General features: G+C 43.7%; 1 protein-coding gene across 2 annotated transcripts in view; it reads right to left on the bottom strand.

Annotated features, from left to right (window-relative positions):
- LOC147886263 (uncharacterized) overlaps window positions 1-23,198 on the bottom strand; it is a 133,392-nt gene extending 110,194 nt beyond the window's left edge. For both annotated transcript variants that reach the window (XM_087395170.1, XM_087395171.1), the window contains exons 1-3: window positions 22,284-23,198; window positions 3,672-3,762; window positions 3,482-3,566 (exon numbers count right to left, since the gene is read on the bottom strand). In XM_087395170.1, coding sequence (XP_087251296.1) covers window positions 3,482-3,566; window positions 3,672-3,762; window positions 22,284-22,417 — 310 coding nt within the window. In that variant the 5' untranslated portion in view covers window positions 22,418-23,198. The remainder of the gene's footprint in view (window positions 1-3,481; window positions 3,567-3,671; window positions 3,763-22,283) is intronic.
- Window positions 23,199-26,576: the final 3,378 nt, after the last annotated feature.

A 26,576-nucleotide genomic window follows, 5' to 3' on the forward strand; every position in this document is an offset into this window, starting at 1 on the left:
CTTCACAGGAAGCTCGGAGTGAAGAAACCATGTCCGCCAGGTGTGGAGCTGGAGCAGATTCACCCGAATGAGCCGGTTGACCTCCTGGTCAGTGGGGGAGAGAGGAGATAGTGGAGCGTCGAGGCTGTACTGAAAAGGAGGCAACCGGTCTAAGTCGAGGCCCAGTCGGGTGAACCAACTGGAAAGACGACTATACCAGCATCGCTGGTCCCCATCAACGGATAAGGCCATAGAGGAGGATAGGGCTAACCAAGGTAGGCGGAGGCGACCGTCAGCGGAGGAGCCAAAATCCCTGACTCTGTGGAGGTAGGTGATAGCCTGAAAAGCCGCATCAAGCTGTAGGGGTGAGGCGCCGAACTCTGCTAGAATGATCTGGTGTGGTACCGATGGTTTTATATGAGGGCATCTACACCCAAGACAAGTGCATCATAAAATATAAAAGCACCAGTGCAAAGTGCAAAGTGTCTAAGCCCATGTGGAGCAAGGAAGTTATGATGTAGCATCATTGTGGTGATCCTTTGGATACTGGTGGAGGAGTCAAGTCAGTCCACGGGAGGCTCTAGTGATGTAGGGGGTTTGGCGGCACAAAACTTGTGATAGAGCGCTAGAAACGATCAATATGTGTGCTCCGCGGTGGCCTTGCGTCAAACAAGTGCCATTGTCACATCCGGCCGATCGTCTGAGGGATTCATCATCAGGCCCCAGTACCTCGAGGATAGAGGAGTCTCACATGCACTCAGGAATGCCATTGGACAAATGCGGGTTTCATCCCATCAGCTGAGGATTGAGGCAAGGAGAGCTGCAGGTATACCCAGAGAGCAAAGGATTTGCATGCTATGTACACTTGGGGCAGTTGAGACAGAGGAGCATTTTCTCTGTATTTGCCCAGCCTATTATGAGATACAGGGACGCTACCACTCTCTACTTGGAGGGAGTGCCTTCGGTCCACTATCACGATTGATCCATTTCCATGACCAGGTCTGTATTGGGATCTGATGGACATGCGCCAGCACAGGAAGACACTACTGCGACGGATCAGAGAGCAACACGAGGCAGCTAGACCGCAGGACATGGAGGCTGACCAAACACAGCAACGCGTCACAACCTTCTATACATATGAGTTAGCCCCAGGACACAGTGGAGTAGAGGAGGAGCAGCTAGCTGGCCTGGATCAGCAGAGAGAGCCGACGCGGTAATACTGAGAGAGGGACGCAGAGATCACGCACGAGACTGACAATGCCTAGAGCACAATCTATTGACGTCCAACCTATCACAGCCCTCCTCAAGGGGGACCGACAGAGACGAGGGGTCACCCTGGACATAGCCCAAAGAGTTCAGAAATCAAGGAGACCGCACCCCCCACCACAGCACAAGACGGCTTGACAGACGCAGATACGAGATGTTTTCACAGCTCACCAAAGAGCCATTACTGTGCCCGGCTTCGGCCCAGCTCCGAAGTCGACTTGATTCAGCTTGTACTTGACTGGTGTTTGACTGACTATGATTTTGCTAGCATGGATTAGTATTCAGCAAGGGCCCTAGCGCCCTTTGCTCCAGCCCCACTGAGGCTTGTATGAGTCTACTTTTTTTTGCGCAATTTGTCCCATAGGCCTATGAGGCCTCCCGCGGACATTAATACATCTCTCTCTCTCTCTCTCTCTCTCTCTCTCTCTCTCTCTCTCTCTCTATCTATCTATATACGCTGCACTAGCACACCTACGCTCCACCTCATCCACTTCCCTTCTGGATGCTGAAGTTTGCAAAAGGCAAGGAAAGCAGGTTCGTAGGGAAGGCATCCTTGGCATTCTCCCCGCTGGCTCCAACGGGGTGACCCCCTGTGTGAATGCACCCTTAAACCATACTCAAGTACCCCAATTTGCCTTTTGCAAAAATCATTTCCTAGGTCGTGTAACTCGGAGCTTCTTTTTCCCCGTTATATAAGCCAAAGACCTGTCCTTGCCACCTCACACAGTCTCAGCTTTCAGCCCTTATTTGCCCTTCTCCCCTACATAGGTTCAGTAAAAAGGGGAAATTCAGCAAAGGATAAAAACAAAGAGAAAAGAGGAGAAAGTAAACAGCATGGCGAAAGGGGATAAGGTTGAGAAGAAGGAAGAGAAGCCCCAGAAAGAAGAGAAGCAACAAAAGCAACTCGAAATTGAGGACATGAATAAGCGGACCAATCAAAGTGGGCTACAGATAACCATATGCACAAGCATGGGCTACACTTGCTTACACCAGACAGGTATGAACACAAGAATGCTCATTGCACTTGGGTGTACACAAACACAAACACATGTTTCTTAATGCCAAGATAATTTTCTATCATTTATACAAAAAAATCAATGCAACATCAAAAAAGTGCACAGGACATTGAAAAACAATACCCAGGAGTTTAGTCTCCTGCAATCAACCACGTGAACAGACTACTTTGTGACCATGACTTGCTGAAACCTACTATACATTGAAATAGATAGAACCATCTTAGCACTTGTCCCCCTACACATTTTGTTCACAAACAAAAGATGATTTTACTTTATGCAACAATATGGTCTCCTTTATCCCTAAAAATTGCTCACTGGCAAGGCCATCAGCAAGAATGCTCTAGTTAACCATATGTGCACATAAACTTAATCATGTGGATTTAATTAATAGCAATAATGCCAATTTAATTTCACAACAATATGGAACAAATAAGTGGCCGAAGGCAGCCACATATATGAAGTATACAACATTGGTATAATTTATACCCAGAAACTCAATGCTTAAGTATAATCAAAATCTCTTTCAGTCAACTAATGTGTCAATGATGTGACCAAGGTGTCTTGAAACCACTTAACAAGGAAAGAATTTGCAAACTAAAAATTTATGATTAATAGCAACTGGCACAATCATTCCCCAATGCTATATTTCACGCATATGTCTACAATAACAAGATTTTAAGATCACCCCTATCATCAACCTCCTCATAATTTCTTAGCCTGCCGTCTACATACATGGAATTAGGAAGTTATCGAAATCATTATTTTTTTGGCCTCGCATTGCTTCATACCAAAATAAATGAAAGCGATTGTCTCTTAAGGTCAAAATTTCATGCCTCTGTTAGAGCTGAAAACAAAGAGATCTCACTATAAAAACAGTATTATCACACAAACACCCTCCCCCCCCCCCAAAAAAAAAAGCATTTTGAAAAGGTCTATTTGAAGTTAACTAGCAAAAATTTTTGAATCCTATAATAAAATCTAGGAGCTTCATATCATGAAACACTGATATACATAAAATATATGCAAAAAGAAGGCCCCTAATTAAAGATAGAGAATTTAACACTCCTAGTGATAACACAAAAACAAATCAAAGAGTCATTGTATAATGTCTCACAAAATGCACCCAAATTCTTTCTTGTTTTATGGTGACAAAATTGTAGAAATATTACAAGACATCAACAAAGCATTTTCAATCCCTTTAAAAAAGGTCCATATTTTACCATTATGGAGGTCAAGATAGGTACAAAGCAACAGTTCAAAAGCCACAAGGAGAGGCACAGCAATAATAGCATGACAGGGAGCCCACTGCAATACAAAAAAACATGTCAAACATGGAATTCTTTATCTTATGTAGATTCCCTGGATTGTATACCAATCAGGTCAATGAACGCATAACATGAGAACTTTTACATGACGATCGTGTGGAGCAGATGGAGCAGGTAAAGAGAAACGTCCCCGTGCCACGATCCCGTGGAAAACCCACAGTGGCAAAAATATCCACCTGACAAGGAGCATTGAAGATCATAAGATTCAAAAAGCCTAACTAGATATAACAAGAGCGAAAAGCAAATAGCCTAACAGGATATAGCAAGCACAATCTTGTAAATAAATTCCCTGAACAAGAAATCCATTGCCCTACAAAGATGCAACTTTACAATTTCAGGTAAAAGAAACATCTATATTCCAATGTATATTGAAAGTATTGCTGAGTAAATTTTGCATTGAAGCTTTAGATTGCAAAATGTACTCTTAATGACCAAGAGAAACAAATTTTCTCTTGGCAACTGGATGTTTGGAACCTGCAGGTTGGAAATGCACCCATATTTTGACTACCCCAATAATGTGGCTTCACTTGGGCACGCCTAAATCATAATCAATAGTATTTAAACTTTAGATTTGTCTTTACTATTAGCTCACAACCAGGCCCAACAAATCTTGTTCAATACAAAAATAAAAGACTACACACACACGCGCGCGCACATTCACAAGACTAGAATATATCTAAAACAACTTAGTAAGCAAAGCTACGCTTATGTCCTCATCAGTACCCAAGCATAAGCAGCCATTTAGGTTTCGAAAGATTTTGGAATCTCTTGGATAAACCCGGTGCTTACTAAGCTTTGAAATTCCAAACCAAACAAAAAAACTTCAAAAGCAAAAAGAAAGAAACAAAGCAAAAATATAAAAAAAGAAAAGGGGCAGGCGGGGGAGGAGGCCGGGGGGGGGGAGACAGAGAGAATCAGGTTAAATATCCATCACAAAACACGCAACAACAATCACCCAAAAAATTAAAAAACCAAACCAAACCAAATTTAAGAAAACTAATGCTCACACAAGGGGACAAAGATAAACCAGCGAACGTATAAGAAAACAAATGAAACATCAACACAAACACAAGGAAACAATTATTATCCTTATTTTTAATTAGTAATTTACTCATTTATTTATTTTAAATTTTAAAATAATAATATAAGGGAGTGGGAAAAAACCAAAACTAAACAGGTACCTAAGAGTATATGGCCTCCAAAAATAGAATCAAACTAAGAAATAAAAAGAAAGTGGGCTTTAAAGCTCCACACTTTGGATTTTGATTCTACTTTCAAGGATCCTAAACATATCCAAAGCCTAAATTCCAAAGACATAAAGACTACAACGTAAGACAGAGCGGAGTTTCTTCGTTACTTTTCTTGTATTATAGCCCTTTATACAAAGTAATAGGCAATTACTCCATATTTAGCCATATCATAGATGTTTGAGTCAATGTGAGGCATTCATATGATATTGAATACAGCATACTCAGGTGGTTGTCATTTGTCATAGATATCAACTTCTAAACCTAAAGAAGATTAAGTAATGCTAAACTACAATAGTTTCCACTAGCTCTACAATTAAATTCACAAAACTCTCCAGGATAAATCAGTCCACCCAAAAAAAAAACAGATTTTTGCACATGAAATCTGTCAAATTAGGAGCGTCTGGGACAAATAAGTCATCCATGAATCTCCTACCCTAACTGAGTTTATGAAGAACAATTAGAAAAGTCTCACAAGAGATTGATCGTTGCATAAACTCAAATTCATAAGTAAAAGATATAGAGGTTTGTGAAGAAGACAGCACGAATGCCCATCTAAATACCAATGCTTTGTTGGAATAAAGAGTCTCCTAGAGTTATGAACAAATTACCTGGAAGAAAGTTTAACCAAAAAGAACATCTTGAACATCTATAACTTTTGTGCACCTTTTAATTTTTAAAATCAAGGTCTTGCTTTTTAGATTTCATCCAACAAACATCAAAACGCAAGGCTGATTTTTCAACTCTTAAAACTTTGCATCTATTTTTTCATATCTCTAGTTGAAAACTTGTGAGACAAGATGTCATGTGCACGGATTGGTATCTGACGTGTATTGGGTACACAAGACTAGCTCAGGTAGCCTGGGGAGGCTTAGAGCTAGGCAGGCTTGATTCTCGGGTTGAGTGGCAAGGGTACGAACTATTTATAGGTCTTCGCTATTTTTGGCGCCGGGGCCCGAGTCTATAAAAGAGGCCCACGGGGTTCAGTTCTCAGTGTGCAGTTGGGAGCAAGTCTCGTTCCCAGGTGCCAGGTCTGATCCTGGATTGAGTCGCGGACGCGCGCCTGCATCTTAGCGTAGCCCAAGGCCCAGTGGCAGATCCAGGGCTTCACAGCGCCACCTGGTGGTATGGGACACCAGGCTGGTTTGGATCTGATTGGGAGTTCGTGCCAGTAGCTCAGCTCGTGGCTCGGAGGGGACATCTTCTGATTCGGGATCACATCCCGTAGATGTCATGGTTAGGTAGTGAGCAGCCTGCTCAGATCTGACGTGGTGTGTGTGGTTGTTTTGCAGATCAGGGGTTTCAGGAGTGCTGGGACGTGTCAGTTGGTATCAGAGCCAACTCCTGAGGTAGGAACTTCTGATGCGGGAATTTATGACGGACTTTTCCTCCAGGTATGCCCTAAATTTCGAAATCTGTTGCTGCGTTTTCTGCTGGGTACCTGGGATAGGAGGGGTGGACAGATATGAGGGGAAAAGGAAGAAGAAAAGGAGGGAGAGATTTCGAGATCCCTGAAAGGGCCTGTGAGAGAAGGCTGCAGGAAGTGGAGAGAGAGCAGAAAGGTAGGAGAGAGAGGCGAAAAGGCTGCAAGGGAGGCGTAGAGGTGACGCCCAGGGCAGTACGGTAACAAGCGGGTGCAAGGAGAGGCTCAAAAGGCAGCGAACAGGCTGTGTACAGCCTGCGTAGAGGGCTGTGTGCAGCCTGCACAGAGGGTGCTTTTTTCGAAAAAGCACCCCCTCCAAAGCTAGGGGAGTGACACGTCCCAGCACTCCTGAAACCCCTGATCTGCAAAACAACCACACACCACGTCAGATCTGAGCAGGCTGCTCACCACCCAACCATGACATCTACGGGATGTGATCCCGAATTAGAAGATGTCCCATCCGAGCCACGAGCTGAGCTACTGGCACGAACTCCCAATCAGATCCAAACCAGCTTGGTGTCCCATACCACCAGGTCGCGCTGTGAAGCCCTGGATCTGCCACTGGGCCTTGGGCTACGCTAAGATGCAGGCGCGCGTCCGCGACTCAATCCAGGATCAGACCTGGCACCTGGGAACGAGACTTGCTCCCAACTGCACACTGAGAACTGAACCCCCTGGGCCTCTTTTATAGACTCGGGCCCCGGCGCCAAAAATAGCGAAGACCTATAAATAGTTCGTACCCTTGCCACTCAACCCGAGAATCAAGCCTGCCTAGCTCTAAGCCTCCCCAAGCTAACCTGAGCTAGTCCTGTGTACCTAGTACACGTCAGATACCAATCCGTGCACATGACATACTCCCCCTCCTCTAAGAACTCACTCCTGAGTGCGCGAAAAAACCCGAAAATGTTCTTTGGAGCCCATGTTGCATCCTCCTCAAGACGATCCTTCCACTTGATCTTGTATTCCGTGATAGTACGATTACGAATCTGTCTTTCACGAAATTCAAGAATACACTCATGTTCATGAGGAATAAAAGTCAAATCTGTAACTTCTATAATCTCATGAGGAGAAACAAGTTGATCATCTGCACCCAAGGCTTCTTTCAGTCTACTGACATGAAAGACTGGATGTACTTTAACATCAGGAGGCAATTCTAGTCGATATGCAACGGGTCCAATTCTTTTAATGACCTTGAATGGGCCACAGTATCTGGGGGATAATTTCGGAACCAAACCAGTACTTAGGCTCTTGGATTCTTTAGGAATTCGTAAATATACCATCGTTCCTTCAGAGAACTCTCTAGGTGAACGATGTCTATTAGCATAAAATCTGTCCCGATCTTAAGCACTTCTAATAGACTCCTTGGCAAACTGCAACATTTCTTGCATATCTAGCAAGAAGTTCTTAGCAGCATCATTTTGAATCCCTTTTAATCCAACCATAACTGGTGACTTAGGTTAAAACCCGTACATAAGCATAAAAGGACTGTAACCCGTACTAGAATGCTTTGCACTGTTGTAAGCAAATTCAATCATAGGTAGATAATCTTCCCATGAAGACTGTCTCTTAGATACATATGCCCGAAGCATGTCTTCAACCAACTGGTTCTGCCATCGGATTGTGCATGATCCGAGGAACTCATACTTAGAGTAGTTTCCAACTTCTCAAATACAAGTGTCCAAAAGTTACTTGTAAACTTTGAGTCCTTGTAACTGACTATGTCAGATGGCAAACCATACAACTTAAACAAGTGGTCCACAAACTCGTGAGCCAACTGAACAGCTGAAATAGTTGTTCTTGTAGGTAAGAATCTAGCCATTTTTGTTAAACGGTCGACTATGACCCAAATGGAGTCATGACCCTTGCGCGTTCGAGGCAAACCAGTAATAAAATCCATGGAAATACTTTCCCATTTATTACCTGGAACCTGTAATGGCTGTAATAAGCCCGCGCTTCTAAGGCGTTCTGCCTTAGTAACCTGACAAACCCGGCAACCTACTACATAGTTCTCAATAAATGCACGCATCTTAGGCCAATAAAAGGTATGCTTCACAAGAGACAGAGTCCTATGTATACCCGGATGTCCAGCACTAGGAGCATCATGACACTCCCAGAGAATCTTGGATTTAAGGTCCAGAACATCAGGCACACAAATCTTTTCATTCCGGAACAGCAAGCCGTTCCTAATCATCCACTGACCTCTCGCCGCCTGTACCATAGGTGGCACAATCCCTGAGTCCTGGTCAACCATGGAGCTCCCATCCTGGACTCTCTGCCAATAAGAACTGAAATGACTATCAGTTGCGTATAGCCCTCTCAAGGATTGAAATAGGTCTGAGGATATCTCTGTAAATGACAAAGCATTTACAAACTTAACTCGACTGAAGGCATCCGCCACACTATTCAACGAACCCTTACGATAACGTATTTCAAAATCAAAATCTTGCATTAATTCTGCCCATCTAGCTTTCCTTCCCCTCAATTCTGATCCATCACACACATACTTAATTGACTGGTGATCAGTCAATACAAGGAACTTTGAACCATACAAGTAGTGTCTCCAAACCTTAAGAGCATACACTACAGCATAAAGTTCATTTTCTAGTGTGGGCCAACGATATTGGGTGTCGTCTAGCTTCTTACTCTCGAAAGCTACAGGTCTGCCCTCTTGGAATAGAGCTGCCCCAATCGCATAATCACTCGCATCGGCCTCCACAACATAAGGCCGGGTAGGATCGGGTAATGCAAGAACGGGTGCTTCCTTGATAGAAAACTTCAAGGTTTCAAAAGCCTTGTTCATTGCATCATTCCAAGAGATAGGCTGGGTAGACCTGCGTCCACGACCTTTCAATATGTTTGTCAGGGGTGCCGTGATATGTGAATAATCACGCACAGACTTCCGAAGAAATACAGTAAATCCTAGGAAAGAACGAAGTTGTTTCACAGTCTGAGGGATAGGCCATTCTAAAACCTTCTGGATACGATCCAGATCAATGCTAATACCTTCAGAAGAAATCTTGTGTCCTAAGTAAATGATCTCCTTCATAAAGAAGTCACATTTACTCATCTTGGCATAAAGCTTATGCTGTCTTAGAACAACTAAGACAACCCGGAGGTGTCCTATGTGATCCTGAAGCGTTTTACTATATACCAAGATGTCATCTAGGAACACTACAACAAATTTGCCCAGAAAATCCCTGAACAAATCGTTCATCATCTGCTGAAAAGTAGCAGGAGCATTGGTCAAACCAAAAGGTAATACGAGGAACTCGTAATGACCATACCTAGTCCGGAATGCGGTCCTATCTATGTGTTTAGCATAGATACGGATTTGGTAATAACCTGTAAGCAAATCAATCTTAGTGAAATACTTCGCTCCCGCCAAACGGTCTATTAAATCATCGGAACGAGGTAAAGGATAGCGGTTCTTAATTGTGACTTTATTTAATCGTTTATAATCTATACACATTCTCCAGGAAGAATCTTTCTTCTTTCTTAAGAGGACAGGTGCACCCCAAGGTGATTTACTTGGGCGAATATAGCCCATATTCAGGTAATCCTGAAGCTGTAAAGCTAACTCATCCTCCTCTACCTGGCTCATCCTATAAGGTGGTACACTAATAGGTTGAGCCCCTGGGACTAAGTCTATGCGATGATCTACTGCCCGTTCTGGAGGTAAACCTTCCGACAGTTGAGCTGGGAATACGTCCTTAAAACTATCTAACAACATTCTCAATTCACGGTGTTCAAACACACTTAATTCATTCTTGTTAATTACCGAAACAACAAATGAAGAAAGTGGAATCAAAACACACTGATAGACATCATAATGAGAATTGTTTAATTTATTCCGAAGCTGCATCGCAGATACAATAGGTCCTTGAGAAGAGGGAATTTTATCACACTGAATACAAAATTGGGTGTCCTTATCTACAAAAGAAAGAGTATGCTCCATCCATCCGATCTGAATATTGTGGGTTTTAAACCACTCTATCCCGATCAACAAGTCTACATGCTCCAGATGCATAACATAACATGTAAGAGCTCCCGTGTAGGCCTGAATCCGGATAGGAAGCGCTTCAACCTTGCGATCCCAAAACTGCTTCCCTGCTGGAAGCTGCACCTCATAGGTGTGGTCGCTAGGTACTGTGGACAGCCCCATCTTCTGCACAAATTTGTAATTAACAAAATTGTGAGAGCTGCCCGGATCAAAGAGAATGTGAACTTGTTGGTCCATAACTTCTCCATAAACTCGGAAAAGATCATGGGAACCAAACAACGACGTATTGAAAGTACAATTACAAGAGAGTGGGCAGGTAATGACATTTACTGAAATACATGTCATCGAGACTTGGTTCGCTCCCTTGGCCTTGGTACCAGTACCCGCCTGGAGCTTCGGTCCTAGCACCAACTTTTGGTTCTTCCGCTTAGGACACTCATTCTTTGTGTGGCCCCGCTCCTCGCAATAGAAGCATCGTCCTTCTTTCTTGAGCCTCAGAGTGCGAAGGAAACGGGCTTTACCATTCTTTGCTGGAGTCAAGTTTTTCTTGGAGGCGTTGTCCGTAGACTTCGTCTCCCCAATACCAGTCGTATGCTGAAAGAACTTGCATTTGGTCTTTCCACTCGTGTCGGTAACTGTGGTTGCTTTGGCACCGGCCATGGTATCATCATATATGCGCGCATAAGTCATGGCCTCCTGCAACGTTGTGCATTTGTTGTTCTTTATCTGCAACTTGTAGGAGTCTGGCAAACCATCCACGAAGAAACCTAACAAGGTCACTGGATCCATCTTAGTGGCCCTGGTTTGCAGATCCCGAAATCTTTGAAGATAAACTTCAAAGGTCAAGTTTAATTTCCTGGGGTTCCAGCATCCCGAGTTTCACTGAAGGCCTTTTTGGTTATCGCGTCATCATAGAGACCCTGATCCTCCTCTCCCAAGGGAGTGTAATCCAAATCCTGCTCTCCCATGGTGAACTCGGGATTTGCAGCATCAGACATGACTGAAATCTGATTTGAATATGAACTGAGAGAAATAACTGACTGAAACGAAGCGCAAAGGAGAATGGAGCAGAGGAAAACCGTCCCAAGAGATGCCGACGGAAAGAGATGCTGGAACCTGGTGAACCGGAAGCCCACGAATCCCGAGACCTCGTTGAACCCGCTACCGGATGCGAGAGGAGGATCAGGGTCTCTATGATGACCTGATAACCAAAAAGGCCTTCAGTGAATTTACGACTGCTCTAGATGGAAAATTTGAGCAGGTCAATGCAAATCAATCGGGGTTGACACAGCAACTCCAGGGAATTCAAGCAACTCTCACCCTTCTGGCTAGCACTGTGCAGGCACTCACACATGTGGATGCCATGGCTTCAGTGCTAGGCCCAAATATAACTCCAGATCCTTTTCCGGGCGACCAAAAGTCGAGAACAAAGGAGGTAGTTGACACTTGGTTACACAAGTGGCAGGTACACTTCCAATTCCACCCATACCCAGATGATGAGAAGATCCAGCTTGCAGCAGGGTTCATGTCAGGTAAAGCCTTGCTATGGTGGAAGGAACTCCAGCCTAAGCCCGATACATGGACAGATTTTCAAGGGATCTTCAGGAAGGAGTTCCTGAAGGAGGAGGATGATTACGATATCGTTGGCAAGCTCAAAGCCCTCGATATGTCAAAATTAAACTTGACCTTTGAAGTTTATCTTCAAAGATTTCGCGATCTACAAACCAGGGCCACTAAGATGGATCCAGTGACCTTGTTAGGTTTCTTCGTGGATGGTTTGCCAGACTCCTACAAGTTGCAGATAAAGAACAACAAATGCACAACGTTGCAGGAGGCCATGACTTATGCGCGCATATATGATGATACCATGGCCGGTGCCAAAGCAACCACAGTTACCGACACGAGTGGAAAGAACAAACGCAAGTTCTTTCAGCATACGACTGATATTGGGGAGACAAAGTCTACGGACAACGCCTCCAAGAAAAACTTGACTCCAGCAAAGAATGGTAAAGCCCGTTTCCTTCGCACTCTGAGGCTCAAGAAAGAAGGACGATGCTTCTATTGCGAGGAGCGGGGCCACACAAAGAATGAGTGTCCTAAGCGGAAGAACCAAAAGTTGGTGCTAGGACCGAAGCTCCAGGCGGGTACTGGTACCAAGGCCAAGGGAGCGAACCAAGTCTCGATGACAGGTATTTCAGTAAATGTCATTACCTGCCCACTCTCTTGTAATTGTACTTTCAATACGTCGTCGTTTGGTTCCCATGATCTTTTCCGAGTTTATGGAGAAGTTATGGACCAACAGGTTCACATTCTCTTTGATCCGGGCAGCTCTCACAACTTTGTTAATTACAAATTTGTGCAGAAGATGGGGCTGTCCACAGTACCTAGCGACCACACCTATGAGGTGCAGCTTCCAGCAGGGAAGCAGTTTTGGGATCACAAGGTTGAAGCGCTTCCTATCCGGATTCAGGCCTACACGGGAGCTCTTACATGTTATGTTATGCATCTGGAGCATGTAGACTTGTTGATCGGGATAGAGTGGTTTAAAACACACAATATTCAGATCGGATGGACGGAGCATACTCTTTCTTTTGTAGATAAGGACACCCAATTTTGTATTCAGTGTGATAAAATTCCCTCTTCTCAGGGACCTATTGTATCTGCGATGCAGCTTCGGAATAAATTAAACAATTCTCATTATGATGTCTATCAATGTGTTTTGATTCCACTTTCTTCATTTGTTGTTTCGGTAATTAACAAGAATGAATTAAGTGTGTTTGAACACCGTGAATTGAGAATGTTGTTAGATAGTTTTAAGGACGTATTCCCAGCTCAACTGCCGGAAGGTTTACCTCCAGAACGGGCAGTAGATCATCGCATAGACTTAGTCCCAGAGGCTCAACCTATCAGTGTACCACCTTATAGGATGAGCCAGGTAGAGGAGGATGAGTTAGCTTTACAGCTTCAGGATTACCTGAATATGGGCTATATTCGCCCAAGTAAATCACCTTGGGGTGCACCTGTCCTCTTAAGAAAGAAGAAAGATTCTTCCTGGAGAATGTGTATAGATTATAAACGATTAAATAAAGTCACAATTAAGAACCGCTATCCTTTACCTCGTTCCGATGATTTGATAGACCGTTTGGCCGGAGCGAAGTATTTCACTAAGATTGATTTGCGTACGGGTTATCACCAAATCCGTATCTATGCTAAACACATAGATAGGACCGCATTCTGGACTAGGTATGGTCATTACGAGTTCCTCGTATTACCTTTTGGTTTGACCAATGCTCCTGCTACTTTTCAGCAGATGATGAACGATTTGTTCAGGGATTTTCTGGGCAAATTTGTTGTAGTGTTCCTAGATGACATCTTGGTATATAGTAAAACGCTTCAGGATCACATAGGACACCTCCGGGTTGTCTTAGTTGTTCTAAGACAGCATAAGCTTTATGCCAAGATGAGTAAATGTGACTTCTTTATGAAGAAGATCATTTACTTAGGACACAAGATTTCTTCTGAAGGTATTAGCATTGATCTGGATCGTATCCAAAATGTTTTAGAATGGCCTATCCCTCAGACTGTGAAACAACTTCGTTCTTTCCTAGGATTTACTGTATTTCTTCGGAAGTCTGTGCGTGATTATTCACATATCACGGCACCCCTGACAAACATATTGAAAGGTCGTGGACGCAGGTCTACCCAGCCTATCTCTTGGAATGATGCAATGAACAAGGCTTTTGAAACCTTGAAGTTTTCTATCAAGGAAGCACCCGTTCTTGCATTACCCGATCCTACCCGGCCTTATGTTGTGGAGGCCAATGCGAGTGATTATGCGATTGGGGCAGCTCTATTCCAAGAGGGCAGACCTGTAGCTTTCGAGAGTAAGAAGCTAGACGACACCCAATATCGTTGGCCCACACTAGAAAATGAACTTTATGCTGTAGTGTATGCTCTTAAGGTTTGGAGACACTACTTGTATGGTTCAAAGTTCCTTGTATTGACTGATCACCAGTCCATTAAGTTTGTGTGTGATGGATCAGAATTGAGGGGAAGGAAAGCTAGATGGGCAGAATTAATGCAAGATTTTGATTTTGAAATACGTTATCATAAGGGTTCGTTGAATAGTGTGGCGAATGCCTTCAGTCGAGTTAAGTTTGTAAATGCTTTGTCATTTACAGAGATATCCTCAGACCTATTTCAATCCTTGAGAGGGCTATACGCAACTGATAGTCATTTCAGTTCTTATTGGCAGAGAGTCCAGGATGGGAGCTCCATGGTTGACCAGGACTCAGGGATTGTGCCACCTATGGTACAGGCGGCGAGAGGTCAGTGGATGATTAGGAACGGCTTGCTGTTTCGGAATGAAAAGATTTGTGTGCCTGATGTTCTGGACCTTAAATCCAAGATTCTCTGGGAGTATCATGATGCTCCTAGTGCTGGACATCCGGGTATACATAGGACTCTGTATCTTGTGAAGCATACCTTTTATTGGCCTAAGATGCGTGCATTTATTGAGAACTACGTAGTAGGTTGCCGGGTTTGTCAAGTTACTAAGGCAGAACGCCTTAGAAGCGCGGGCTTATTACAGCCATTACAGCTTCCAGGTAATAAATGGGAAAGTATTTCCATGGATTTTATTACTGGTTTGCCTCAAACGCGCAAGGGTCATGACTCCATTTGGGTCATAGTCGACCGTTTGACAAAAATGGCTAGATTCTTTCCTACAAGAACAACTATTTCAGCTGTTCAGTTGGCTCACGAGTTTGTGGACCACTTGTTTAAGCTGTATGGTTTGCCATCTGGCATAGTCAGTGACAGGGACTCAAAGTTTACAAGTAAGTTTTGGACACTTGTATTTGAGAAGTTGGAAACTACTCTAAGTATGAGTTCCTCGGATCATGCACAATCCGATGGCAGTACAGAAAAGGTCAACCAGTTGGTTGAAGACATGCTTCGGGCATATGTATCTAAGAGACAGTCTTCATGGGAAGATTATCTACCTATGATTGAATTTGCTTACAACAGTGCAAAGCATTCTAGTACGGGTTACAGTCCTTTTATGCTTATGTACGGGTTTCAACCTAAGTCACCAGTTATGGTTGGATTAAAAGGGATTCAAAATGATGCTGCTAAGATCGGGACAGATTTTATGCTAATAGACATCGTTCACCCAGAGAGTTCTCTGAAGGAACGATGGTATATTTGCGAATTCTGAAGGAATCCAAGAGCCTAAGTACTGGTTTGGTTCCGAAATTATCCCCCAGATATTGTGGTCCTTTCAAGGTCATTAAACGAATTGGACCAGTTGCATATCGACTAGAATTGCCTCCTGATGTTAAAGTTCCAGTCTTTTATGTCAGTAGACTGAAAGAAGTCTTGGGTGCAGATGATCAACTTGTTTCTCCTCATGAGATTATAGAAGTTACAGATTTGACTTTTATTCCTCACGAACCTGAGTGTATTCTTCAATTTCGTGAAAGAAAGATTCGTAATCGTACTATCACGGAATACAAGATCAAGTGGAAGGATCGTGTTGAGGAGGATGCAACATGGGAGACATTACAAAACCTCCAAAGAACATTTTCGGGTTTTTTAGCGAACTCAAGAGTGAGTTCTTAGAGGAGGGGGAGTATGTCATGTGCACGGATTGGTATCTGACGTGTACTGGGTACACAAGACTAGCTCAGGTAGCCTGGGGAGGCTTAGAGCTAGGCAAGCTTGATTCTCGGGTTGAGTGGCAAGGGTACGAACTATTTATAGGTCTTCGCTATTTTTGGCGCCGGGGCCCGAGTCTATAAAAGAGGCCCAGGGGGTTCACTTCTCAGTGTGCAGTTGGGAGCAAGTCTCGTTCCCAGGTGCCAGGTCTGATCCTGGATTGAGTCGCGGACGCGCGCCTGCATCTTAGCGTAGCCCAAGGCCCAGTGGCAGAACCAGGGCTTCACAGCGCCACCTGGTGGTATGGGACACCAGGCTGGTTTGGATCTGATTGGGAGTTCGTGCCAGTAGCTCAGCTCGTGGCTCGGAGGAGACATCTTCTGATTCGGGATCACATCCCGTAGATGTCATGGTTGGGTGGTGAGCAGCCTGCTCAGATCTGACGTGGTGTGTGGTTGTTTTGCAGATCAAGGGTTTCAGGAGTGCTGGGACGTGTCACAAGATTTCTTATTTGTGACTTCAAATCTTCCAAATCTATCTTAATGTAGGGTGTAGTAAAATCAAATGTTTCAAGCAAGATTGGAGTATAATTCTTTTCAATACTCTGAGGAGTGCATCCCCACCGAATCATTTAAAATCCAACTTAAATCTACTAGAACAATAGCCTCTCTCAATAGGTGTCTCCAAAGTTCATGTAGAATTGGTAATATCGCCTTAAAGCAATAACTCAAACCACTTTTGAGACATAAGCTAGAGAATCTTACGAGCAACTACAATGAACCTAAGTTTTAAGGGTTTTTATGAAACTTCCGAGCTACAGAAAGATAAGGAAGACTTAGGTTGCAAAAGCGAACCCAAATGACTTATTAAAGTTTTGATGTTTCAAAATCAAATACTTTTGAGATATAAACTAACTAGCATACGCCTTTGCTGCAGAGTTAACCTCTCCTAGTAGAGATTGCAAATAACAGTTTTTACAAGCGAAGACAAACGTATTTGAGCATTTGTCTACATAACAAATCACGAACTTTTGCTGAAATTTACAGAAGGGTATCTCATTCTTTGAAGAGAGAGAACTACCAATATCAAAGGTGCGAACAAAGGGAACTTCTCTTAGTTTTGAAGCAACTAGATTCAAAACTCTCAATTTTCAATGTATAAGAGACCTTAGATAGCAAACTTCAAACTCCTTTCTCTATGGCCTTTAATAGACATGAATCCTTAGAAGAAGAAAGTCGGAATTTTGAGTCTTTAAAGAAAACCTCCCTTAGAAAGCAGTAGGAAGGACAGAAGTATAAATAGTAGCGGCATGTCCTTAAGAACTGTCAATGAAAGGAGCAAACCTTTTGTTGGGAATATTAATCTCTATGTTAGTGGCCAACGCGATAAGGGTTAGGGGCACTTTTTTCCTTTACTGAGGTTTGTCCCCCTAAACCACAATTAGGGGTTGAGTTAGCCACCACATGTTAACACTCATTATAGTTCATTGGAGGGTTTTGTTTTTATGAGTACCCTACTGCATTCATTCATTGTGTGTTGTTGAGTTCTCAATACAGCTTGCTCCCGCTTGTCTAATATTTGGCATTAGAGCAAGCTGCTCCTTGCCTCCGAACACCTCCCCGTGCTTGCCCAAGCCTCGTGGATCGGTTTCATCACAAAGAATCTCACTTTATACACGAAAACTGCTGCAAAACAGCTCTTTTTTGCTGGCAGCCACCTCCTGTAGGGTTCTCTTGACAAGGCGCCACTTTTCGAGAGGTCCTGCTGCTGTTTTCTAAGTGTGCGACCACTTTTTGGAAGAGTTTCTTCTTATTTCGACCTATTTTGGACCAGCTGCCACCTCCTACTGTTGTTTCAAAGTAGGGCACCACCTTCTATGCACTTCTCCAAGCTAGGCGACTTCTTTGATGTTGATTTCAAACCATTTCTACTGCTGGTCGTCTGGTTTTTGCTGCCTGCACAGTTTCCAATGCTAGCCGCCCCTGTTGGAGGTCATCTAGGAGTTGTTCTAAACCTGGTCGACCAATTTTTGGTCAAATTGCTGCAGCAGCTGTCTCTGATAAGGTCGATTCAGTTTGAGGCTTTTGACTTCATTCCCAAGGTGAATTTTTGTGCTGTCTGCTGTTCTCTTACTGGTCAATCCTGCTGAGGCTTGTTTCGGAGCTCCTTCAGACTGGGTTTTGCTGTTTTTGAAGCAGTTTTGAGCTGTTGGAACAGCATTTGCTGCTATTTTGGTACTGTTTCAGCAGCTACTGTTGGTGTAGGCCTTAAAAAGTCATTGTCAGACCTGTTTTCAAGCTTTTTGGAGCACCTACTACTGGTTTTGTGGTTGTTCTACTCTTTTTTAACTTGCTAGAGATCTTCATTTTTAGAGGAGAATTGATGCTGTTCCAGCCCCTACAGAGGTTGGGAAATTACTGCTTTGCTCAAGCCGAGAAGACCATTGTCTGCAGCACATCTTGTGCTGCCATTCGGTCACACATTTGAAGAACATTTGTTAGAAAAGTGAACTCTCACACAGAAGGTAACCCGGAGCGGAAGACTGATAGTTAGCACAGAAATTACACACGAAAGTGTTTCACTATGGAATCAATGCTTCATCAAGTGTGTGTATTTCATGTGTATGTGCAGACTAGCAAATAGACTGTGATCAGAGACAAATATAGAAGCAACAATTTATATTTCCGTCTGTCCACAAACTTGACAAGATACAATACCAAAAGGTTCTCCTACTAAATGCCTAGCACCTCTAGATCTCTGAGCCCACGTGCTCCACTGAGCATATGTAGACTCTCTATCTAAAGGATCCCCGCACCTTGCTGTCTGGAACCTCAGCCTAGGTGGGCACCTCCTTCAAACTTAGTATGCAACTCTCCAGCCTTCTTCTCTCCTCCTGGATGAGGCCCAGATGATGCTGGTCTGCTGGTCCTTGCTGCTCCTTGGAAGGCTGCTCCAAGTGATAATTTGTGAGGCCTTGGGGCCTCCCTTTTATAGGACACAAGGCCCTCCAAGTGGACCGACCAGAAGAGGGGGAAATAGCCAACTCATGCAGCCCCCCCGGGCCGATTTCTGCAGGCCCATCAGCCAACCTGGTTGGGTGCCCCCTTCAGTCCTTTGTTTCTGGCCTCCTGTACCCTGCTGGTCCCTCCTCTATCCAGGGCATATGTCAGCCCCAAATTCTGCTCCAACAACTGCTGCAAGGGTCCCGCCATGTAGCCGTACAATTGTGCCACCTCAGGAGTTTCCTGCAGCCACCAGATCTGTACTGCAGCTCCCGTGCTCCTTGCATGGCCATTTTGTACTCTCAGGCCTCCCTTCCCAGCCAGGTATGGTGTGAGGTGTGCTGCCCGCATGGCAGTCTGTTTGCTGCCCGTGTGGAAGCCCCACACTTCCCTCTCTTGATGTCTGAATGGTGCTCACATGCCAACCAGGATGCTGCCCATGTGGCATTCCCTCAAACCCTAGGTCCACCCCCCGGCCCCAATACTCTCTCTGATCCTCCTCTTGGATCAATAGTCTTACCAGCTCATCTGACTTGATAGCCGTGTCTCTGGCAGTCACTGCCACCCTGAGGCTCTCAAAGGACAGAGGTAAACTTTGGAGTATCCTTTCCATAAACTCCAGATCATCCATATCAAAGCCATTCTCATTCAATATGTCCTTAACGATTTTCATCTTGTTCAGATGTTCCAACAACGCATCACCTTTTTCCATATGAAGATTTGCCAACTGTGCCTTCTGATTGAGGAGTGTAACCAGTGTTTTGCCCTCATAAATGGATGTCAGCATAAAATGCTTTTGTCAAATGCATCACTTAGGTAAACACTACCTTCTTTAGGCATATTGTAAAAATATACATTGCTCTCATATGGGGGCGTACAAACGGGGAGGTGACCTATCCATTTCCAACAACATTTGCTGCTTTGCATCAGAGAATTTCGGGACTATTTACACAGTCAATTTTTGCTGTCCGATTTTGACAGTTTGGGACAGATTTTTGAGGTGCATCGTCAAGCCAAGAATTGGCTCTGAAAGTGGGCATTCATTTGGTTGTGCATTGTGTTCATAGAACATGAACTTGTTAGAGCTAGTTGTATTTGTGCATTTGTTTGATATGGCCCAAAAAGCAGGAGATGTTTTTCGTATAGTTGCCCAAGAGCATAAATTGGATGGCACCAACTATTCTCTGCAGAATTTTATGATTAAAAATATTACGGTTGCCAAGGGACTTTGGGTCCATCCCACTCCTATTGCCCCACGCACTCCTCCACAACAAGGGGGGGTCGTAGTATAAGACGTGGGCAAGGCAACAGGCTCCACCACAAGTACAAGCACCTGTTGGTATCACTCTAGAGCAGAGAAAAGGCAATGCACAGGCTTTGTCTTTCATTGCACTCTCAGCAAAGAGTCATATATACCTCACATTCAGTCTTGCCTAACTTCGAAGAATGCCTGGGACACTTTAGATGACAGAGGCTTGAGGCTCCCCATGCTATTTATGTACATGGATCTCCTCTCGGAAGAGTCCTAGTTCACGTCTTCCATTGAGAGCTACATCTGGACCACCACCTGCTGTGCTTTTATCATCAGCCACTGCATTACCTAGACAGGGTGTATCTATAGATGTACATGCAGCCCCATCAAAGGCAGCAAGGGGGAAAAGCGAAGCACCCAGGGGAGGATCTTTACGGGCTGGTTGGGCTGCAGCAATATCAAGAAATGCTCGTAGGGCATGTCGCAGGTTCTTTTACGAGTGCGATCTTCCATTTAATATATCTCGTACTCCTACATTTATGGAGTTGTGCAAGCAGTGGGAGATGCAGGACCATCATTTAAGCCTCTATCTTCAGAGACACTACACACTCAAGACCTGCATGCAGAGCGGTTTGAGGTAGAGAAGGAGCTTCAGCCTATTAAGGTAGCATGGAAGAGATACAGATTGCTTTACCGGCCCGTCTTTTCTCTTCCTCTACTGTCTCATAAATGAGCTCTTTTTTGGGAGCTGCTGATATCTTTTTAACAAAATCTGTCCATTCAAGCATCACTTCTTTCCCCTTGTTGAAGCTGTTGTGCGAACTCTGCATGCTTACCATTCATGGTCATCACTTTCTTAAGAGCTGCATTTTCTGCTTTGAGCTCATCCTTAACTTTGCTGCCTCCATCTGAGAGAGAAAGCGTTGAGGTTGGAAGAGGAGTCCAGGATAGGGAGTCAAATCAATACATATCTGCAAATGCGAGGATGCGGGGCTTTTACAATCCTTCCCCCAAATCCCTCCTAAATCAGCCCTACACCCACAAACTTAGGCTAATTTTCCCCTGCATTACACGAATCAAGCACATGCACAGTGACTGTCTCAACGACGTGTCAAGCATGGGTAGCCGTGCCACCAAAGGTGCCACCACCATAGCAAAGATGGTGAAATGGTACACGATAAAAAGCATGCCAAGGAAGCTCAAGTAAAAGATAAGCCTTGGATTTGCTTAAGAAGATAATCAGACATCGTGAAGCCATGTAAGAAGAACTTTGATTCTGGTGATCCATGTAGCATGATGTATTGAGTGGAGGTCAACACTTCCAACTTTGGTGAATTTTAGCTTTACTAGGCCATATTTGTGTGGAGGTGACCCATGTGATGTAGCAAATTTACCTAATTTTGGAGGTTACCAATTGATATTACGTGGAAGTGCCTTGATTTTTTCTTGATCATTATAGTTTGGCAAGTTAAAAAAAGGGTCCGCATGGTGCAGAAGAGTTCACAACAGAGAGTAAAGATCCTGTGGGGTTGGCTAACTGGCTGTCTATAGAGCTCAGTCCCCCTCTCTATAACCTACCTCCACTTGGACCCACAGGCAAGGAGAGGCCTTCCCCTCTTTTGTACTTCAGTTTGGTTTGCTCTATACATTGAGCTCGCATGCATGCACTGTTTCAGCTCCATCCAAAAGGAATTGTGGTCTCTGCTTATCTTGGTGATATTTCAGACCTCAACCTCTATAATATGTAAAGCCTAGTTTGCTAAAGCCTACCAATTCCAGACTAATATGTTTAGGTGATATCCACTTCCAAATTAAGAACATTTAAGATTCATACCATCAGTGACTAAATGTCAAACGAAAGTCTTGAACTCCTTAGGTGATATCCACTTCCAAATTAATAACATTTAGGATTCATACCATCAGTGACTAAATGTCAAACGAAAGTCTTTAACTCTTTAACGGCTCTGAGTGATCGTATATGTATCTTTTAACACTATAAGCTGTATCAGTCACAACGACATAGCACAGACGCGTTTGAAGCAGAAAGAACCACAGCACGACGGCATAGCACAGATGCATAAAGAAGCGAAATATAAAAACTTCGATTAAACATACCACCATGAGAGGCGAGTCTGAGAGCTGATCTTTGAAACCAGCAGAATTGTGAAACAAAGAAGAGCACAATGGGCTCCCAGGGCCTGAACGGACTTCCCAATACGAGACCATGTCACTATCCTTCGAGGGCGCATTTTTCAAGCATAACAAACGCGACGTCGCAATCAGTTTGGAGGCAATTCCGCTTGTCTTTTCGTTTTCCGCTTAGTTTCGCTCATCCTACATATGTTGTGTCGGACCAGGTATCTCTTGACGAACAAAGGAGAACGAGATCGTTTGTCACGCCAGCAATTAGTCGGAAAGCCACGAGCTCGCTTCTGGCCAAAAGCTTCCATTGGACGATTTCTTCATTTCCACGACTTTGCTAGCAAAGCCGAGCCCACACACGTATCGCTTCCTTGAATTACAGACTCCTGGCACTTCCCCTTGCTACCCCTACACGCGCAGCTCGTATGTCAAACGTTTGAATCCCTTTATAATTAAAACGTCGAATCGCACTCGGGTCACGCAATCATCATTCGTTTTGACGTCGATTTGGAATGTCGATCGGGTACAAAAGCCAACGCGGAGTTTGGACTGAGAAAGGAAACAAAGACAGCTGAGCAAGTTTCCAGAGCAAGGAAAGCGAACTCTTGGCGGCAATGTGCGAGTGTTGCAAGGGAAGCGGAGAAGCGAGTGGAGTAGGAAAGACGAATCATTCAGCGGCGGGGTGGGGGGCGGGAGGGGGACCCAGGGGAGGGAAGGTCCCACGAGGAAAAATGCGATTGTCGAAGGAAATCAAATCAAGGAAAGGCAGAGTTGGAAGGGATGAAGGTTGAAGGAGGGGGGAGGAGGAAGGAAAAAGGGCAAGGAGGTAAGATGAACGAGGAAGACGAAGGAAGCTTGGACGCCATAGCCAGCTTTCTTGAAGCTCAAGCTGAGGATGAAGATGATGATTAAGAAGAAGAAGAAGAAGAAAATGTATACAAACAGAAAATGCCAATTTCGTTTCACATTAAAATTTTACATTTCCTCCCTTTTTATCTCCATGCTCACATGGCATGAAAAAGGCTCACTTTCACCCTTCCCTTTGGCACTTCTTGCTTAGGCTGCTTACACAGTGCCAACGGCGTCCTTGAGCAGTCGTACCAAGAACCCCGGGCAGCCTTGATTGGGCATTGTTGCCCATCGTGGGTTTTGTAAAAAGAGTCTTGGGCAGCGTTGATTCAGCACTGCCGCCCATCGTGCCAATGCCTAAAAAGACTCCTGGGCAGTCTTGATTAGTGCTTAAAAAGATTCCTGGCCCGTCTTGATTAGCGTTCTGCCCATCATAGGTTTCGCATGGGCACCCCCTTTCCACACTGCCCGACGGTCGCCCGACAATGGTTTTCTAATTTGTGGGACCCTCGACACACAAGTGTTTGGCAAATTTGAAGGGTGCCCATTGCTGGACAACCAAGCTCGGAAGGTCTTTCCAAGTACAGGACGTGGAGTCCATGTAGCACTAGAAGGTCTGGTCATGGGCGGTGTGTGTGCAATGAAGTGCCCACCCATTACCTGCCCCTCGTTAAAAAATTCATATCCATCGCCCATCGTACCTCTCATTGTGTAAACAACCTTAGGGTGGGATAAGATGAGAACGGCAACAACAAAGGAGGGTCACCGCTATGTGGTGTTCACACAATGTGGATAGAGGCGTGAGCCTCTTTGTAACTATGCAGACCCCCAACGATTAATTAATTGTGGTGTAACTTGTCAAAGTCTTGATTGGCTATACTCCACCAAAGTCTTCACCAAGGCATCTTCTCTAGACTTGTCCTACTACTTGGGATGTTCTTTCTAAGAAGGTAGTCTCCATAGTCCATAAACACAGTAACAGATCCTAATCATATCATCCACTCTCGTACCTGCTAATATAGTCCAAGGTTTTGGGAGTATCCCATCCCCTTTTGTCCTTAGGTATTCTTTATTACCAAAAGGGTATTCATAAGTGGTACTGCACGTTGGGGGATTGCACTAGCACAACATGTGTCCTTCTTACATAAACAAATGACCAAACATTCACTCCATATGACTTTGTATTTTCCACTAGTTATGAGTGATCTCTCAACTATAATCGTAACCTTTTAGGATATCACAAGGTCTCTATGAAGTAGATGTTGTATCTCATCACTTCCACCTCCAATGCTTACACATACACATGTATATATTTACGAAAGGTGCCAAGGTCTTAATCCAAACATAGCTGATTACATCGTGCCCTCCATCTCTTGTCCTCTGTCTAATACACAATCCATTTAGTACAAAGTATTCAAGGCATGCGCACGCATGCACACGAGAGAGAGAGAGCATGCACGCATGCGTACGTGCATGTGTGTGTGGATTAGAAAATCCCAAAAGGCTTGCTTGTCTATCTAAAAGAAGGGGCATAAATACATGCCCAAAAAGGGGGGGGTTGTGTGTGTGTGTTTTAGACTCGTCAAGATCCCTTTCCATAATGAAATGAAAACAATGTAGCTCAAAAGAGAGAGCAATTGAAATTAATGAAAAATATTGAACGCTAATGTTTTGTCGAGAGATCAATGAGAGGTGGGCATTTTTTTATTAAAAATTGTAGAATAAACAATTGTTCAAAAGGTTGTGCTTTGATAAGTCGTGGCAAGCATCACTTTTATTGAAGAGGGGAGTCTGCATACCTGCCACCATCCAACAAGAAAAACATGGTGAGAACCAGTTTAAACTTAAGTTAGGAAGAGAGGTGTCATAAACACCCCTCCCTTGTTATCGAAGTCACAATAAAAATAAAAACTTAACAACAAATTTATAAAGCTTAATGCAAATTAATGTCTTTAAGGAAAGAGTGTAGCAGAAAGGGATCAAACTAGGAATTTTTTAGGGAATTGACTATTTTTTTAATAAAGAGGTTAATAAAGGAGAGCAAATATAAAATAGTGGCATTCAGGACAAGGTTAATTGAAAAAATTAACAATAGTTAGAAGGTGAAAAGGTAACTTTATAAGCGGGACTTTAAGAAAAGCAAGAAATGTAGGGGAGAGGGGGAAACCAAGGGGGAAGAGTAAGCAAGAACCAAGTCCTAAGAAACTTTAAAATCTAAACTAACCTAACTAGATTAACTTACTAACATTAAACTAACTAAGCTAACTCACACTAGCTAGCTAGCACTAACCTAACCTTTAAACCCAAAAAACCAACCTAAAATTAACCAACTAACAAACCCTGGCAGACCCAACATAAACCGTGCTAACTCTAACTAAAAATTAAAAAGCAAAACTAACGAAAAACTATGGAAGTAAAGAAGGTCACATCCAAAACGAAAATAAGAAGATAGAGAGGACCACAAGCAATGAAAGAGGACTGAAGGTACTAAAAAGCAACGAGCCAATCGCAGAGAAGCTACTAGCCGTCGGGTGAGTACGATGAATAAAGGTTGGTCTTTAGATATAGTGCTGTGCAGAGGTCAAAAGTAAAGGAATAAGGCCATTAGTTGCAAGAAGTTTGGGTAGCACGGATGTCGACGGGTAGGCGGCAGTCAGCGAGACGATGACTTGAGGTAGGTATTGGTCCGCTGGATCTCGGGGGAAACTGTAGAGTTTAAGAAGTTTGAGAGTACAAAGCACGGAGTACAGTTGGGTTATGGCGAGCGTGAGAAGTTACTGAGCACAGGACAGCGGGCAAGAAGCATGTGGGTGGGAAGGCTTAATATTTTACACAGTCTACGGAGCTATGTGCGAGGCAGTAGGAAACGCTGAGGGTAGCGCACTAATGGACAAAAGTTTGTGAGTAGGGTGGGCGTGGCATGTGCGGGCACGTAGTTAGAAGGATAGGCATGAGTGAGGTAGGTTATATAGGTGAGGGGAGTCTCAGTCGGGGAAGGGGGGTCGGGCAACAAAGTGGATTTTTTGGATTTTGGTTTAGGAAGTAGTTTAGCAAATAATTAGGAGGGGATAATTAGGAGTTTAATTTAAAAAAAGGAAATTAAAAAATAGAGAGATAAATAAGCTACTAATAAGTAGGGATCTAAAAAGGTAGAGATTTAGTAAAAAATCAAGGAACCAATGAGTTAATTAGGGGAAAAAAAAACAAAGGGAAAAAGGAACATTAATAAAGGAAAAAATGGGGAAGAAAGGGGCAAAAATAAAGGGGGAAATTGGATAAAATTACGATAATTTAAAAATGGGAATAATTTAAGAAAGAAAATTAAATATAGGAAAAAATGACAAAAAGGAAGTAATCAGGGGAATTTTAAGGAAAAATAGGGGAGAAATTAGGAAAATTAAGCAAAATAGGGAGAAA

This window comes from Dipteris shenzhenensis, chromosome 24 (genome assembly GCF_047967505.1).
Source record: "Dipteris shenzhenensis isolate YYH24624 ecotype China chromosome 24, Dip_SZ_1.0, whole genome shotgun sequence".
NCBI classification, from domain to species: Eukaryota; Viridiplantae; Streptophyta; class Polypodiopsida; order Gleicheniales; family Dipteridaceae; genus Dipteris; species Dipteris shenzhenensis.